At 39.5% G+C, this 19,286-nt stretch overlaps 1 protein-coding gene across 1 annotated transcript; it reads right to left on the bottom strand.

The window, feature by feature from the left end:
• Positions 1-2,348: 2,348 nt before the first annotated feature.
• Positions 2,349-15,243, bottom strand: cd44b (CD44 molecule (IN blood group) b). The gene is made up of 8 exons (XM_030731832.1): positions 14,871-15,243; positions 7,959-8,124; positions 7,344-7,486; positions 7,126-7,191; positions 5,174-5,476; positions 4,356-4,424; positions 4,187-4,265; positions 2,349-4,015 (listed from the first exon to the last, which is right to left on the bottom strand). The coding sequence occupies exons 1-8, from the start codon at positions 14,935-14,937 to the stop codon at positions 3,820-3,822; spliced, it is 1,089 nt and encodes a 362-aa protein (XP_030587692.1). The 5' UTR covers positions 14,938-15,243; the 3' UTR covers positions 2,349-3,819.
• Between the last annotated feature and the right edge of the window lie 4,043 nt (positions 15,244-19,286).

Below are 19,286 nucleotides of genomic sequence, written 5' to 3'. Positions count from 1 at the left end.
ATTTTCTAAGGGAAAAAAAAGCTATCCAAACCTACCTGACACGGTGTGAAAAAGTAATTGCTTCCTAAACTTAATAACAGTTTTGCTACTCTTGGCAGCAAGCATATGTGATAAATGGTAATGAGTCTTTCACATCACTGTGGAGAAATTGTAGCCCACTCTTCTTTGCAGAATTGATTTAATTCAGCCACACTGGAGAGTTTTCAAGAACAAACGGCCTGTTTAAGGTCATATCAAAGCATCTCAATTGGATTTAAGTCCGGACCACTCCAAAAGCTTCATTTTTTAAAATGGATTTATTGAGCTTTCTGGTGTGTCTCCAATCATTGTTCTTCTGCATAAGTGCAAGTGCAACTGAACTTTAGGGCATGAAGTGACGGCCGGATATCCACCTTTAGGATTTTCTGGTAGAGAACAGAATTCATGGTTCCATCAATTGCAGAAAGTTGGCCAAGTCCTAAAGCAGCAAAAAAGCCCCAAACCATCACACTATCACCACCATAATGGCTGTTGGTACATTTTTTTTTTTTTTAATGAAATGCTGTTTTAGTGTTGTTGGGGATTTTTTAAAAATCACTTATATTGATATTGTACATATGACTTAGTCGGGGGCTGGTGGTGGTGGTGGTGGGGGGTGGTTCTCAGCAGAGGTTTTAATTGAAATAAGATCCTTCATTATGACTCCTGCCACTGAGGTACCCTAGTGATGTTTGTTTCTTTAGCCCGCATGGGACAAGTGTTGGCAGAGCCTCAACAGGTGATTGGTTGGGGTTTAAGTTTCATGGGTTGAGACTTTATGTAAATTAGGAGGGGTCAAAGGCAAGTGGGCAGTTACCATCTTTAAGATATAAATTTTGGCCGCTCTTTGTTTCACGCTCTTACTTTTTTGCTTTTCCCTTTCCTGTCTTTTTCTCTTCCTGTTTTCTGTATCCTTCTCTGTCTCTGTGTTTCTCTCTTCTCTCTGTCTTTGTGTGTGTGTGTGTGTGTATCTCAGTCTCACTATGTTACTGTCTGTGCTTGGGTCTTTGTGTTTTGTGTAACTAAGATGTCTAATAAACAGCCTGCTCATCCCAATGATTTCTTTTGAAAACTTTGAGGACCCCTAAAAAAAATTACCCACATCGTCATGCCAGTTGTAATTGGACTCGAACCTTCCAAAAATGTCAACTTTTGTCTCATAGTTCAAAAGTGTTGAAAATCATCAAGGTACCTTTTGGCAAATGTAAGACAAACCTTTGTGTTCATTTTGGTCAGTCGTTTTCTCCTTGGAACTCTCCCACGAATGCCATTTTTGCCCAGTTTCTTTTTTTATTGTTGAATCATGAACACTGATCTTAACTGAGGCAAGTGAGGCCTGCAGTTCTTTAGATGTTGTTCTGGTTTCTTTTGTGACCTCCTGGAAGAGTTGTTGATGTGCTCTTGGAGTCATTTTGGTTTTACTACTGTGTAGTTTTCTCCATTTGTAGCTAACGCCTCTCACTTTGGTTCACTGGAGTCCCAAAGCCTTAGACATGGTTTTCAACCCTTTCCAGACTGATAGATGTAAATGTCTTTGTTTCTCATCTGTTCTTGAGCTTCTTTAGCTTATGGCATGATGTTGCTGTTTGAGATCTTTTAGCCTATTTCACTTTGTCTGACAAGTGATTTCTTGATTCTGAAAATGAACTCAGCTTTCCAAAAAATGTGGTTAATCCCAGTTAATTCGTTATTTAACAAGGGGGGGCAATTAAAATTTGTTTGATGATCTGAAGCACAAAAGTGTGACAAATATGCCAATAAATAAATAAAAATTAAACAGCAAATGCTTTTTCACACATTATATATAATTGCACTTTTTTATAACCAGAAGAGCCATTTCTTGCCAGCTTTTAAAACTAATTTGTATTCAAGGGCTTCTGTCTTTTATATACGGTCTAAACTTTGTGCTTTTGTCATTTTGATTGCAGAATAAACTTGAGTAGCTTTATGAAAATATGCCAGTGCATTAGACAGCGTGCTCTATGATACATGAATGAAAAAATAAACAGTAATACTTCTCTGCTGTCATTGTGGCTACACTATAAGCATTTTAATACAAAAAAAGAAGCAAAATGGCTTTCAAAATGGCCGTCTTTCTATCTTTCTGTGTAAACATATTCTCTCCTCCTAACACTGGTACCATGGAAACTTCTCTTCCTGTCTGGCAGATCAGTGTACCCACGTGCATTTCCTGTCTAACTATGCCATTCAATTGCTCGTGTTTTCCTTACATAAACAGTAACTACTGAGTGAACACCACATTCAAGCATATCTGTTTCTATACACATTTATTTGATTCAAGAGTTTACAAATTCTTTCATTGACACATGTTAATTTTGTGATAAAAACCTGCCTACTCTAGCACATTCGCTACTTATTTCAAAACAAATCATTTCAGAGCAAGGAATAAATCAGAACCAAAAAAAGAAAAAAGTCTGTTTTCATTGTATAGAATTCAGCTTTATGCGAAAACTCAGACACAAAAAAACAAAAAACAAAAAAAAAACCCCAAAACACACAGGAACAAATAGTTTAGCATTGAGAAGGTGAGTAGAAAAATGCAGCGTCTTGTTTACATGTTTGAATTTACAGAGCAGCTGGCACATGAGGCTTGAGCAAAGCATGCAAACGTCATCATTACAAACCCCCTTTCTTATTGGGTAGACATAGAAAATGTTGATTTAGTCTTTTTCTTTCAAAAACAACCTTTCGTATTGCTTTGTGCTTACAGTATCAGCGTATGAGTTTGCCGTGTTATTGTATGTGCTATTTGGTTCAGTATCCAAAGGCCTGTCGCTCATGGGGTAAATTTGGCATTTGAAAATGATTAATTTACTACAGATACAATCCAGTTCTTTCTTTTGCTCCATCATTTAGCTCTAATGAATGTACACACTGTGTATATAATATGTTTACATCTTTACTATGATTATTTTTATCCTCAGGATAACATCAAGGTATCCTCATATTTGCAACTCAGTAAATTATATTAACTGACCTCAGTGGTGCATCAATTTTGATGCTAAATTTGACTACTGCAAAATCTGTTCATAATTGTTTACCTCTGAGGTACAGCTTCTAATTAAATAATCCCCAGAAAGCTCCTTGAAACAGATATGAAGCCCTTCCTACCAAAAAAAACCAAAACAAACAAAAAAAACAAAGAAACAAACAAAAAAAAAACACTTGGAGCTACACATTATTTACAGAGGCCAAGAAAAAGGGAATGAAAGCTGCATAATTTAAAGTAGTGACATCCCCAGTTTTCTTGAATATGGAAAATCAAATTCCAGTCTGAAAGGCATTAACAATAAGACAAAAAAAAAAAAGGGTTTGCCTAACATTATTTTTACTTATAGCTTAAAGAAGATAAATCAGTTCTCATTGTTTATTTCATGTTTTCCATTTAGGTTGAATAGCAAATTTTAGGATCCACCCAATCTGAAAGAAGGGGAACAGTATCTCGGTTTGAAATCACCCTTCACATACACACTTAAACACTCGTGACAATGAGGCTTTATCATCAATTTACAACGAACTGACAGAAAATACATTCCCAACCCCCTGCTGAGGAACATTCAGTCTGTGCTAACCTACCATACCAGACAGACAAAATGCTGCACATGCTGAAAGAGATGGTCTGCAGCCAATCCTCAGTTAGGCAGTCTCTCTAACACCCTTCAGTACTTGCTACCAAAAGCAGTTTTACCCCCCTGTAATTCGAGCCTCCGCCTCCAACCATCTTTTATCCTGATCATCTCCTTACTCGTCTAACCAACCACCTCCTGCATGCACTCGCCCTCATGCCAGTTGCTCTTTATCTGACGACTCCTCTAGAGTGATGACGGTGAACTCCTCGGTGTTGCCATTCTCCTGGACCTTCTCCTTGCTCATGAGGGTCACCATTTCCTGGTTTTGGGAGCCGGATGCTGCTGCTGCTCCATTGCCCTCACCCATGTCTTTTGTGATGATCAGGGTTTGTTTCCTCCCGCACCAGCTGCAAATGCACATTCAGATAGACATATATTTACTATTGGTCTTTGCCATCCCTCACTCTGTAGTAAAATATGTGAGTGACTTCCACTTAATATGCAAAGACAGAGAAACATAGAAAGTGGACATAAGGTGTCACTTGCCAGGCCTAGTATGATAGTAATCCAAGTCATACCTTTTTCTTTTGGCAACAGCTACACACAGAAGAAGAATAGCAGCAACTGCCACAATCACTAATATAATAACCAGCCAGTCTAGAAGGAGACATACAAGCCAGGATTAAAAGAATTAAAAATCACTGACAATAGAGTGTAAATAGAGATATATGTGGAATACTTGCTCACTTGAATCACTGCCCCCCTTATTGTTAGCATCTTCATTTGGTTTGAAGAACCGAGAATTGTTTTTGGGAGCTGCATGTGAACAAAAGAAGATGCATTAATGTTATATCATCCAAGATATAGCTCATTTAATGACACATAGACTTGAAACTCTCCCTTCTCTCAAAAATAAATGCTTAATGCATTGCCTTTCACATTAAAATTCCTTAAATAAAATGTTTTTCTCTTTGTGAATACACCAGGCTCTGGAGTGTACCAATAGCAAAAATATGAATGAAGCTTTTCTTTTCCCCTCTACATTATCTCTCCTAAAATGCCATTCATAGGACTGTAATTTGTTAATTATTGATTAAACTTATTTGATCTCAGGTTTAGTTTTGAATTCCCTTGAACTGTTTCAGTGCCTTCAACAAACAAAACTGTACAGCTCAAACTAACACAAGGGGGCGTCCTAAGTTCTAAAACCCACCTCGGTCACCCCCAAACTTGCCGCATGTGATGTCACTATGGTCCATTTTGACAGCATGTTTTTTATGTTAAGTTATAAAATTATAAACAGTTTGCCTGAAACATTATCATTTGCCATTTATATTTTGGGATATACAGGGTGTAGACTAAATAACACATGGCCTATTTATGGCACTTACTTTTATACAGTCTCTAAAAGAAACAGATGTAAATGCTTTTGTTTCACCGCTCTTATGTAGCAATACATGATACTGTCAAATACATTTTATCAGCACACTCATCAAAATCCTGAAAATTGCACTGAGCTGTATACGCATGTGTTTTGGATTCGAATTGCCTTGTGTTCTTCTTACATTCTGTTTGATCATAATCTTCATGATCCACTTTATCTTCCTTATGAGGAGTTGACATTTCCTCTGGCGTGGAAATTGTTGTACTGACATTGTCCTGTTCGGGTAGCTCCATCCCTGATCCAGGAATAAAGTCAATCCCTGCAGGAATGGAAGTGGGAGCCACACTGGTCTCACTCTCTCCAGTAGGTGTTGTTTCCACATCAGGACCCTCAGCCACAGCCTCCTCTGTAGGAGTGGAATATGATGGAACCATGTCTGTGATCTCCTCAAAATCCTGAATTATAGTTGGTTCTTCTGGACGGGCTAAGGTATCAGAAAAGATAAAGTCATGCATGGTTATTGTGACACATCATTTTTGCTTTTTTTTTTTTTTTTTTTTTTACAAATGAAACGGTCACGTTTATTTATTTATTTAGGTGTAAAATAAGAGATTTTTATCTAGATATTATATTTTATTTAGGGGGTATGTGGGGGCACAATTCCTCTTCCAGTCTTATACTCAGCTACTGTATTTCACGTAGAACTTTTCAACATAATTTATGTTAAAACGATAAAAATATATATTGTACTTGTACTGCATAGTTCAAAATAAGTGGCATGAGGCATTTTGCATCATTATGCTATCCGGCTTTCTTCTGTTTGGCTTTCAAACATTATTATCCTTCTTTACAAAAGAAATGCAAAAGATCAGTTTGACAGTATTGAGTGCTCATGACCAACAAAAGCAACCTCAACAGTAACCTCACCTCTTTCAGGTAGCATAAGCAAAGCGAATGTTGGCGTTGACTAAAAACGTGAGGTCCTTTGGTAAACAGACCGTTGCTGTAGTTTCAGAGATAGTTTCACTTTTCTTTGCTTACAGTTTTTGAAATAGTTGTGCAAGCCAGTTGTTAGATTCATTGTGCACACCTACAAAAATGATCTTTCATTTTAATTTTAGTGATAAAAAACAAATGTACACTTATCAGACACTTTATTAGGTACACCTTTCTAGTAGGTTATTGTGTGGTCATAAAGGGATGGACATAGTCAGCAACAATATTCAGGCAGGCTGTGGTGTTTAAACAGTGCTCGATTGTTACTAAGGGACACAAAGTGTGCCAAGAAAATACCCCTAACACCATTACACCATTACCACCATTACACAGCAAGATGGTTGGAGCCTATTCCAGCTGTCATAGGACAAGAGGCAGGATACACTCTGTACAGGTCACCAGTCTGATGCAGGGCTAACACAGAGAGACAGACAGCCATTCACACTCACAGGCACACCTTTGGGCAATGTAGGATCACCAGTTAACCTAAACCCACTTTGGACTGTGGGAGGAAACAGGAGTACCAGGAGAAAAACTACACAGACAATTTTAGTGAACACGAGCTTATTGTAGCCTGCTATTCTTAGCTGACAGGAGTGGAACCTAGTGTGACCTTCTGCTGCCCTGGCCCATCTTTTTCAAGGTTCCACATTCAGAGACGCTTTTCTGAATACCTTGGTTTCAATTATTTAAGTTTCTGTTGCCTTCTTATCAGCTTGAGGTAGTCAAGGGCATTCTCCTTGACCTCTGCCATCTACAAAGCATTTTCACTCAGAGAACTCCCACTCACTGGATATTTTCTCTTTTTGGGACCATTCTTTGTAAACCCCAGAGGTGGTTGTGCAGGAAGATCCAAGTAGCTCAGCGATTTCTGAAATATTCAGACCATCTTGACCATGTGAACATGCCTAAATATGCTGAGTTGCTGGTATGCGATTGGCTGAATAGTTATTTGTGTTAAGAGGAAGTTGAACAGGTGTACCTAATAAAGTGTCTGGTTAGTACAAAGCACATTTCAATTACAGATTACAGTACTTACAAGGCTATAATAATTTTTTAGCCTTATTGTCACCTCACCATTATATATCACTATGGATGCCACATGTATTAAAGTAAGGAGAGGGGTAATGGACTTACTGTGCTTATGTGGTGCAACTGTGGGTTTCAATGAAAAGGCCTTGCTACAGTTCTTCTTCGGTCCAGCTGACACAAAAGGAAGCAAGAAGAAGATGTCAACAGAATGCAGAAACAAAAGCAAAGCTCTATTAAATGTTGACTGCAAATTTACATGATGGTGTGTATATTAGCATTTGACTGCAGCTGAATAACTGACTAATTAATTTTGGTAGAGTTACCAGTTTCATCATAGCAGTAGACATCATAGAGCTCATTAGGATCTATTTGTCGACTAATAATTACACCAGTCATGCTCTTTGAGCAATTTTCATGGGCCTGCTGTCTGATGATGGCGATGCTCACATTGCTGATCCAGCCGTATCTGAAAGGAAACAATAATAATGCTGTAAGTAATATTCTTACAATAGAATTATTATACATTTGTTAATGCTGCTATCTTCAAAATGCCAGATCTAAACACATTAAATTCCACATTCCGCAAACAATTAGAAATTAATACAGTTGATGAAAAGGTGGTTTCCTCTACTGGAAGGTCAATGATGGTGACCAAGTATATTTAAAACTGAACTTCAGCCACACCCTTTGACATTTTAGCTGAAGAGACACAAAATGAAGGGAAATAAGGATCTAAGAGGACTCAAAAGCAGGGCAAGATGTGCCATGGGGTCCTATAGAATCTTTTATCAAAAATTTTCATTTATGAGCTTTGTTGTGTTGAGCTATATATAAATAAATTGTACCTTACAATAAAACGGTGCTTTCAGCTGCACTGTATTATTATCACAACTATTAATACAATTACAAAAAATTTAGATAAATGCTTCTTGATGCACCTGCAGGTTTGCAAAGATTTATTATAGGCCTCATGGAGTTGTTCTTCAGTTACAATGGTGCTCATCTGCTGCTCACACACTTTGATAGCCATGTCATATTTCAAAGAATGACGGCCGGTTCCTTCAGCCCGGAAAACTCCAGCTACACTGCAGGATCGGACAGTGACTGCAGGGAAACAGGGCAAAAAAATACAGAATAAATTTTAACAGATTTGATCACTGTTGATCAGTATTGTGTCTTGACAACAAATCCACAGAGGAAATTCCTCAGATCTGAGAAAAATCTAAATCTAAAATTATCTAAACCTAAAATCTACACAAATCTAAACTAAGTCACTAACTGTCACAGTGTATACAGTATCTTATACAGTATGTTCCATGTTATGTGTGCTCATTTATTTAAGTTTGCTAGAGAGCCTTCAGGGAAATTACCTTATAACATAAAAAATAAACATGCAAACTTGGCTTAGCAAATGAGCAGTGAGCTAACAGCAGTTTGTGTACACATCAGATAGTAACCAGTCCTGTCAAAGAGTCACAGGTGCAATACACACACACACACACACACACACACACACACACACACACACACACACACACACACACACACACACACACACGCACACACACACACACACACACACACACACACACAGGGAGACTGTAACTGTTAGCACTGGCAAGAAATCAATTTTAGAATTTAAACACCTGGAGATTTTCCTGTTATGAGCAGGATATCATACGCACTGAGAATAAGAGCGAGCAAAGAGAGGTTACTTTACTACTACACACAAAAACTTATGTGCAATTTAGTTAGAAAACATCCACTTATCTAGCTTCTGCTAATTATATGAGAAATTACCAATATCAACATCAAATTACAGAAATTACAAATATCAGCACCATAAGAAACAGTTTTCACAGATAATTTCTGTGAAGACTAAACAGGAAATTCTGACTGTTTTCTGTACATGTACAGAATATGATCCCCATATCTCCTTGTCTGTTTGGTGACTGTTTAAATGTGCTGCCATGGTAACATAGTATGCATAGGCTGGAAATGATGCCTTAATCACACAGGAAACTGAAACACATGATTTACTGTCTTAGCTTCCTGCAGTCAAGCGTAAAAAGTGAATCTAAAATGGATCGTGAAGTTGCCCGTGGTACACAGATTCAGAACAAATGATAAATAAAATTAAATATTAATAAAGATTTTAGCTCTGGTATAAAAAAAAAAAATATGTAGTGGAGCATTCAGCAATTAACTGCAAAGATTTCTGAGAAAAGTGTTGCAGTATGTGAACAGATAATGAAATGCTGCCAAGAAGTACACGAACCCTTCTGAATTCATACAGGAAAAAGCATCACGTGAAACCTCGCCAACCATAACTTAACCATAACATGCATTAACAGTGTCTCAGGCATCATGCTTGTTGCAGTGCTTAGCTAACTGCGATCATCATAATTCTGCCTTCTGGCCATTTTTCTTTTATTTAATGTTTTTTATCAGTGAAGCAAAATGCGATGTTCTGCATCTGCAAGTCATTTTGTGTTCTGCATCTTAAGTAACCTATCGTGAACCTCTTCAGTTACTGGGGAAGTCTATCTGCAAACATGAAGAAAACATGGTCAAGATGAGTAACTTATAAATCATTGTCATTAAAATATCGTAATTCTTGTAGATTATTAAGCCATGCTTAATACAATGACCTGTTAATCCTTGTACATTACTGATAGTTCATGAGGTTCATTCATGTATCCTCACAGTAAAGTATTACCAGAAAAACAATATTAATTTTGCTTCTGGGAAAACTTCTTTTTCTCCACCCCAAAAATTAAGATATGTATCAAATTTTGTAGCATACTTATCTTCTTGTTTTGAACCACAACATATGATTTAAAAAAAAAAAAAAATCCACCCACTTTCCACTGGCTGTTATGAGTAAACAGAGCGCTAGCAACAGAAGGAAGTTGAGATCCCTCTAGAAGCAGTTGGGCCAAATAAGCCAGTGCCAGCACTTGTATTGCAAAGCAATATCAGTTCTTTGCTATTCTAACCCCCCCCCTTTTTTTAATCTCTCACTTTCACTCACTCACTCACACACACACACACACACACACACACACACACACCTGAAAGAACTTCAACACTTGCTGCCACACGGAGCTGTGTTTTCCTCAGACAGACAACAGTCCTGGCCTCGCAAATCTGCCTAGAGAGATCAAAGGGGGCACCCTCTGTGTGATGAACAAGAGGCTGACACGAATCTTAGGAGTAATCATTAGTATGCAGAGGGAACGGTCATGGGTGTCTTTATACAGCTCAGAAACCTGTTGTGCCAAAGCACTGACTCTCCCAAAGGCTGTATTGTCACCTAATGGAGTTGAAACCAAGGAGACTGCAAAGTCAGGATATACAAAGCCTGAGAGAAAGGGAGCTTTAGCGCAGCTTCTTGCCAAAACCTCCAGCTGCTGTAGAAGCAATTGACAATCTTGACTCTCCACTCTCATGTTCTTTTTTTCTGCTCTCTCACTCTCATTTTGTCTTGTTTTCTCTCATTACTCTCTGCTTGTCTTTTCTAGGCCAGCAATAAAGTACAATTTACCCCCTGTGCACAGGTGCGCAAACACACAGGCACATCACAGAAGCACATGCGCAGGAAGACTTGCTGATAATTTCTTCATGGGTTCACATGGCACAGCACGGAGAACAGGAGCACACACGGGTTGTGTTTATTTTTATTCTCTTATCCACATGTTCTCAGATGCACTTTAATGAAAAAGGGGAGCAGCAAAGTGGTGCAGTGGTTAGCGCTGCCACTTCACAGCAAGAAGTTTCTGGTCAGCTGGGGCCTTTCTGTGTTCTCCCTGCATGTGTTTTCCACGAGTGCTCCAGAGTGCAAATACATGCATGTTACATTGACTGGTGATTCTAAATTGGCCATGATTTTCTGTTTCTGTGTTAGCAGACTGGCAGTCTGTCCTGGGTTTACCTTTCCTCTTGGCCTATGACATCTGAGACAGGCTCCATTCCCCTGTGTGATCCTAAGTTAGATAAGTAATGGAACTTTACTCATAGAATATGACTCTCAACATTTCTAAACCTAGAAATTTATGCTTGAACAGAAAATCTGCTGTAAATGTCCCATGACTACATTAACATCCTTTTAGTTAATCAGCTATTTGTGAGACAGGGCCCTTGCTGTCATTGTTCCCACAATGCTCCAGTATGCTGCATTATCACACTGGAGGGAAGTTGGGAAGGGAAGTTGCTCTGTCAGCAGATGTGTCTTTCCCTCTGTTGGCTACAACAAAGTTCCACTGGACCAGTGGGACAGGTAACACACACACACACACACACACACACACACACACACACACACTCGCGCGTGCAAGCACATAAACTGGTGGCTGGGCCGTTTTAGGATTTTCAGCGCCCTTGACCTGCACTGCTTGGTGTAAATGTCCTGCAGGTTGGGGAGGGTGGTTCTGATGGTCCGTTCAGCTGAACGAACCACCCTTTTTAGGGCCATGAAGTCCTGCTTGGTGAGCATCACCACCTGGATGGGAAACTGCACCAAGCAGGACTTCATGGCCCTAAAAAGGGTGGTTCGTTCAGCTGAACGGACCATCAGAACCACCCTCCCCAACCTGCAGGACATTTACACCAAGCAGTGCAGGTCAAGGGCTCTGAAAATCCTAAAACGGCCCAGCCACCCCGGACACTCTCTCTTCTCCCTGCTCCCATCAGACCGGCGTTACCGCTGCCTGAGGACTAAGACTGAAAGGTTGAAGAAGAGTTTTTACCCACAAGCCATCCGTCTGCTCAAATTTGAGCCCTAACTGGACCATTATTGCACAATGTAAATAATATAATATAATTCTGTGTGTATAGTGTGTATAGTGTATAGTATATAGTGTGAATTACTTTTTATTCTCCTTATTTATATGTGTGTATGTATATATGGCTGCAGGTACAAAACACATTTCACTGTGCATTATACTGTGTATAATTGCGCATGTGACAAATAAACACTATCTTATCTTAAACTCAAGGTCACACGAAGGACTCTCATTATCTTATTTTCAATTAGATATTGTCATTTCATTTCTCACCTTCAGCCTTCCTACACCTCCACCCAATGTAATTTCCTTTGAAAACAAACATAACAGACGCACATTAACAGATAACCCCCCACCCCCACCACCCCACCCGACCGCCCGTTTTTCTTAACTTTAAAGCTCTAATCTAAATTTAAAAGATTTCCATTATTCCTGAACAGATCATCTATAATTAAAACAAACTGACCTCCAGTACTCAGATTTTAAAATAAAGAGAAGTGGAAGTAGCACACAGTCCCTTGCATAAGTCCTTTTGACAGGCTATAAATTATCAAACGGACACATTTACAAGAGGAAAATTCACTTTTTAAATGCATTTTCATTAATACCCACATTTTTATGTGGGTATTAGTTTTACATAAACTCTTGACATAAGTTTTCTATGATTTTTTTTTTTTAATTTAAAGTGTCTGATATTTGGGGAAGTTTACTTCTTACTCTAAAAATTGTAAGAAGTAACAGGGAAAGTCATCTAGCTTCTTCTAAAGTGCAAGAAAAACTACTATTTACTATTATACTACTATTATATACACTTTCCTGTTCTTCTCTGTTTTCAGCCTTTATGCTAGGGCTAAGATAATCCACACTACCCTAGCTTCACTCAACAAACAAGGGTGGTTTAAACCTTCTATCCTAATTCTGCAAAGGTTACCTTATTTTACCTCTCAATATATCAGCTATGCAACATTCACATTTTAGTTCCTGTGTGGTTTGAGCTTCAGATTCAACCACAAATTAGTTGACACTGTGGTGTAAACAGATTTGTGAAATCTTCTTTGTAACAAAGACTTTTGAGTATAAAGAAAGCCAAAAGACACAGTAGGCATATCAATAGGAAGGTCAAAACTCACAAAAAAGGGTTAAAATTTTTTACTAGACTTAATATCTTATAAAGCCACCTGCTAATAAATGGCAGAAAAAAATGAGTGGAGAGCAACTCTAATTCTAACAAATTATATTGGTGCATGGCCATTTAGCTTCAGGGAGACTGGTTCATACCAGAGGTTATATTGGTGGAAGAGACACGTGTCTGGTGGTACTCAGAACCCACAGAGGCACAAGCCCTCTTTGTCAGTGCCTCCACTGGGCCTTTGACCACCTCTCACCTTGAAACATGACACGGGCACAACAGGCAGGGTTTCTAAGCTGAAAAGGCAAATGCTCAATCATAGCCCGCTTTGGCCTAAGTGCATGCACATTATAGAAAGAGAGAGAGGTTGATCACTCAGCAGAAGTGAAAAGCAAAAAATATTGTCTGTCCATTATTGTTGCAAGTGGACAAAGTCAAAAGATTCAAGAGCAGAATGTATTGTAACAGAGCAAGAGAAAAACCTTGCTTGTTTTAATGGCATGCCCTATTGCTTCATTAGGATCAATAGTTGAACCCCTTTATTTTGTGATAGATGCAGGATATTTACAAATGATCACATCTGGAAGATTTCACACACTCTCACTATCGAATGAATGACTGAAATACAGCAAGAGATATGAATTATTCCATAAAAGGGGTTTTACTGCATTCTTTGCTGAGGCCATGTTGTTACATATTAATGTAAATGGATCAAATGAATTTAATTAACTGCTGGGTTAAAAAAAAGAAAAAGAAAAAAAGAAGCCTTTAGGCCATTTTAAACCATTACTATGGATAATTTACATGACAAATTATTTTTTCAAATCTTCAAAGAACCATTTATTAAAGGCATGCAATAAGCATCTTTAAAACTATCAAGATATTTTAATGTGGCTTGTATGGAAGTTTGACCGAGTCACTGATCCACAAGTCCTGCTCTCAACATTGTGCTCAGGATGAGCAGTAACCACTGCAGGACACTTAAGTTGCCAGACACCAATTATGCTCAGCACTCAGACATTGAGATACAGACACAAACCCCCATGCACACATATACACACAGCTCAAAGCTCCACAATCCACAAGGAGCCTTGTTGATAACACATGTTGGGGGGGGGGGGGGGGGGGGGGGGGGGGGGGGGGGGGGGGGACTGGCTCTATCCCCCTCCTTCTTCCTACATGCACTTGACTTCACATACAGTAGGAGCTGTACAGGTAGGTAGTCTCTTATTTGCTTTTAAATCCAGGTTGTATTTATGGCTTGGTGCTGATTGTTCTGTGGCGCAGTGCCAAAAGCAGTCTCTCCGAACAGCCTCACCACCAACTCCTGAGAGAATAAGCCAGACAAGCCCCAGACCTGTTTGATTCAGTATCAGATTCACCTCCTGAGATATATCGCTCCAAGCAACAAATCCAATCAAAACCTTACACAGAAATAGCATGTGTGAAAGAGACAAAGAAAAAAGAGAGAGACATTAGCCAGGGTGATTACATCCTTTGTGTCAGAGAATGAAGCATTAAGCGTGGCAGCAAAGAAAAAAAAAATCTGCTTGTGCTTCTACTTTAAAGCTTCTGAAAGCCAAACTGAACATCCAAAACCCTGATAAGGTTCACTTGGCAACGTGCGAGACAGAGAGTGAGCAAGAGCGCCTCTTTCCTTTGTGTCTATCAGGAGTCTGAGACTGCCAGACATAAGCCTGTCTGTGCTGGTGTTACACACTCTCTTGCCAGCATCTACCCATCCATTCTACAAGCAGCAGAGGAGAGTCTCTTTCTTTTAACTGGTGTCTCTTTACACAAAGTAATATTATTGCTTGGTCAAAATCTTGTCACAAACTGCTGTTGCCAGAGAGACCGGTACAATTTAGGCTGAATAAGAAAAAAAAAATTCCCCAAACAAAAAGCCATCCACTGGGCAAACGGCACAAGCTTCTCACCTTGAAGAGATTCCGACCCGGAGGAGGCCAGTAATCCAAAGATGACCCCCAAGATAAGAGTCCACATCCTGGGCACAGTGACTGCTGATGAGCTGGGTGAGCAAAAGTAAAGGTGTCTAACAGTTGTCCTGTGGTCCTGTCTTCTTTCAGACAGGAGTGACGGTTGGTGGGTGTGTGTGTGTGTATGTGTGTGTGGGTGCGTGAGTGTGAAAGAGAGTAAATGAGTGAGAGAAGAGAAAAGAGAGATGAAGAGAGAGACCTGCTACTGTGGAGGAGAGTTGCTGTGAGTGTCTGGTAGCTGCTGGAGCTGACTCAGATTTTGCCCCAACTTTTCGATTCTCTGCCTGAGAGACTAGTGGCACACCACGTAGAAGGGGAAGAGTGGTTCATGTGAGCACACACCCTTCTGCCTCTCCCACACTTGCCCCACCCCCCTTCTGCCCCACCTCACACAGACTCTCCCTCTCTTGCTCGCACTCGCTTCCTGTTTCTACAGTTTGCAACGAATAAGAGGAACATAATCTCTTCTTCTGTCTGGCTGCTTATCCTCTCCACCGCCTTTCCTACCTCTCCACTGCCTTGTCTCCTTCCACCCCCACTTCCTCTTTTCGTGTTCCTGACAGCAATAGTTTCAGAGAGCCCATCTGGTCTTTTCTTTAGTCCTCACTCTATTGTCAGGTCATCAGATTGTCTTGCTTTCTTTTTTTTTTTTCTTGTACTCCCTGGCGCTCGCTGGCATTCTCTGTCTATGTCTATTTTTGCCTGTGTGACCAATTGAAAGAGGTCACATCCATTTCACAGACACACCTCATGATCAACTTCAGCTTTTTACTGCACATCTGTGCGTGTGTGTGTCTGACATCTGTTTTTATCTGCCTTGAACACTGCAAACATACAGATCCATCAATAGACATGTGCTTAAGAGACAACCAAAGGCAAAAAAACACCAACTTTATTAAAAATCTGTGTGCTGTACACAATGGCAGTTACCTTTCTTGCAAAGGTGTCTGTTAATGCATAACAATGCTTAATGCTATCTCAGATATCTTAACAACCAGAGGTTTCACTATCATCATGAGAAACCCAACTCAATTTTGGCTTTTGTCCATCTCAGGTTACCGGAATCTCCCCAGTTACAACATATCTTGTGATTTTTGCATGGGATTGTACAATATCTGAAGTAAACAGTGCTGTGAGAACGCATGAGCGCCTGCCCTATGAGTTCCCTATCAACCATAAAATATGTCTAATGGCTCAGCGTGGCCAGTGACTGTAGTCATGGAAACAGTACTCAGATAATAAGTGACCTGGCCCTTCATTTAAACACAGTTATTACTGCATGATACTCAATCTTTTACATCTTACATCTCAGCATTTTCAGCTCATGGAAATTACAATTTGGCACACAGGTGACTTGCAGACTGCTTTACATATGCTTTTCAATGTGAAACTTGCTACATGCTTCAGAGGCCTAACACAGGAAACGTAAGTTATCAAGGTTAACTGTCAAAAGCTCTGCTAGCAGCTCATATGGGGCAAAGGTTTGGCACAGCAGCAGAGTCTTGGGTAAAATGCTTCATTCTGACATGCCTAAACTAATGCTCATTATGCCATCACTGTACAAAACACACAGTCCATTGTAGGCACCTGTGAATTATTCTTGCAAGCATTGAATTCTAAAAGCATATAAAGTATATTTGACAAATTGGTGTGGTAATAGCACTAACTAGAAAGATAAGTGATTACTAAAATGATTTCCTAATAGTTGGTTGACATGCCAAAAATACCAGCCTCATGTCTGAGTGTGGGGGGATCCCCATGTGGAATTGTCCCCTAGTTAAAGTGAAAAAGGAGACAGAGGTGGGAAAGTAAAGATACAGTAAAGATATGCAGCTGATCTATCACCCTGTGCTTTGAGCCATTATTTCAAGGCAATCCACGTGATAGTTTTTGAAATACTAATAGCAATTCATGTTTCTGTTCATCTATGAATTCACCTGTGAAAAAAAATAAAATAAACAAATGTAACCAAGGCATCAGTTATTCACACTTCCTACAGCACAAATATAGCTTGCTTCCTGTTTTTCTGTTGCCATAGTGACACTATAGTTTATCCTACAGTACAAGACAGAAAACAAGTAAACATGTTGGCGACAGTGAAAACCATAAAACCCCCTCTTTATTTCAACTTTTTTCTAAACTGCGTGACATTTAATCTGTCCATGATTAGTGCCACACAGCAGAAGCATTCCCTGCCTTACCCGCTGTGATTAGTACATATTACTATATAGTTTTACTGGGATATGTTGACATTAAACTAACACAATAACACCCACATTATAAAAATGATGACACTAAAAATACTGTAGGCTTTCATAAGAATAATAATAAAGAAAAATAAAAGGAACAGGAGAAACAAAGACAAAAAGCCTCTGAAGACAAAATGATTGTCCAGAGCTGTCTAGCATGTTTCCTTCAGAGAACAATGTCTGCCCCAGTTTCTCAGGAGAAACAGCACTGACTCAAAGTACAAAGATGATCCACTCCTTAATGAATGGTTAGGTCAGTGAGTAACATTTGCTGAGACTGATGAAGCCTCTTTTAAACAGCTGCACATACACACAGTCCCACATAAGCTACACTGAATCAAAAAGAGGCTAACTTGGTAAACACGCTAGCATGATGGAATGCACCAAACTCTCAATCACTGTCAGTTTATACAAGCAAAATAAACTTGCTCACCCTAGTTGAACCCATCGTGTTTAAGAGCTTATGTGAACATGAAAATGGCCTAATGACTATGTGGGCCATATTTCTCATTCAACCGTGGTTTAGATAGATAAACCCTATTGTAGCCACACAGGTCCTCAGTGATGGTTTGAAAATAACAGATAACAGAGGACTTTCAAGGGTTATCGTGGATATTGCTGGTGTATAGCAGCAAAATGAAAAGAACACAAAGGAACACTGAAGGTGAACAGCTAGACACTACATGAGTAAACTCTAAATTAAACATAAGCCAGCTGAGTCACTGAGTATGATTAAAAAAAAAAAAAGAAAAAAAAAAAGAAGGAAATTTCCATGATGTTTACAAAGTGAGAACACACTCATACGCTGTCACTGTGTTTGGGAATCCTTGTGGTAATGGCTGCCTATTGGCGACTCCGCAGCATTCCTTTTAGGTAGCGTGCCTTTTTCCTCTCAACCAGAGCCGTTACTGGAATTTGAGCTAAAAGACACTGCAAGATGTCCAAATAAGTACAATACAGAGTAGTGGGACAAAATCCACCAATCATGGTCTAAACATGGGGTGAATATGAGTGATGTAAAATCTGCTGTATAGTGATTACAACTTGCTGTACAGTGTGATGACCTCAGGGACACTCCCGTGACTTGTGTGTGAAATGTATATTAGTGACAAAATTCATCTCCTGCTTCGTTCAAGCTAAACTGTGAAATAACAATAGACAGGTTACCACTAATTTATACAAGGTTTATACACCATTATAAACCCACCTCATCCTGCAATCTAGTTCCTGTCATTCTTGTCAATATTTCTGTTTTTGGATACATTTTCTATTGTCTTAGCTATCCCCTTGTAACTGGTGAATATTTGCACAAAGTATCAGCTGGTGACAAAAATAGAAAGTTTGTTTTAACCTGATTCACCTAACATCATGATGACATACATTGTTTGCCCTCATTTAATAAAGTCTTACCACTTCCTGTATGCTAAACATATTAGGTAATCATAGCTCCCCACTGCAATATATTTATGCAGCTGTCTGTGCCTGAGGTTTCTGAGGAGGTGAGAGAGGTTGCTAGGATTGTGTCTTTGTTGTGTATCTTTGGCCTAGCTCTGCCTCACCCCGCAGAGTGTCGAGCTGAATGAGCGATCCCAGCATCATGGGACCATGACTGGGCTGCTTCAAAAGGCTGGGCTTTGCAACAACAACAAAGCAAGGGCCTCACTTCTGTTTGGGTGCTGGGACAGCAGAGAGTGTGTTTGGACAGCGAGTGTCACAGCATACTGTAAAGCCAAATGGAATGTCCTGTGTCACCTGTACTCTCAGTTTGGACAATGATAAGTCTCAGTAATCTCAAACTCAAAATGTTTGCATATATCACTTGGTCTCTGGGAACTCTGCACGTGTTTCCTTTCAGAAGAAACAAACAGGATGCTTTAGGTTCACAGCAACCAAACCTGACATCAAGGTCTAAATGTGGTATAACTCAGAAGAAGGAAGGGGAAGTATGAGAGAGTAGCTCTACAACTGGCTTTTGCAAGTAAAGTATGCACCCCATTTAAAAGATGACTGAATAAAGAAGTGCTGGTAGTAAGGGAAAATGGAGAGACCAGAGGAAATCCTGTCAACAATGGTTGAACAAACTTGAGCGTGAGATAATGTGGATGAA

This window comes from Archocentrus centrarchus, chromosome 6 (assembly GCF_007364275.1).
Source record: "Archocentrus centrarchus isolate MPI-CPG fArcCen1 chromosome 6, fArcCen1, whole genome shotgun sequence".
Classification (NCBI taxonomy): domain Eukaryota; kingdom Metazoa; phylum Chordata; class Actinopteri; order Cichliformes; family Cichlidae; genus Archocentrus; species Archocentrus centrarchus.
This window is presented reverse-complemented; position numbering and strand designations above follow the sequence as displayed.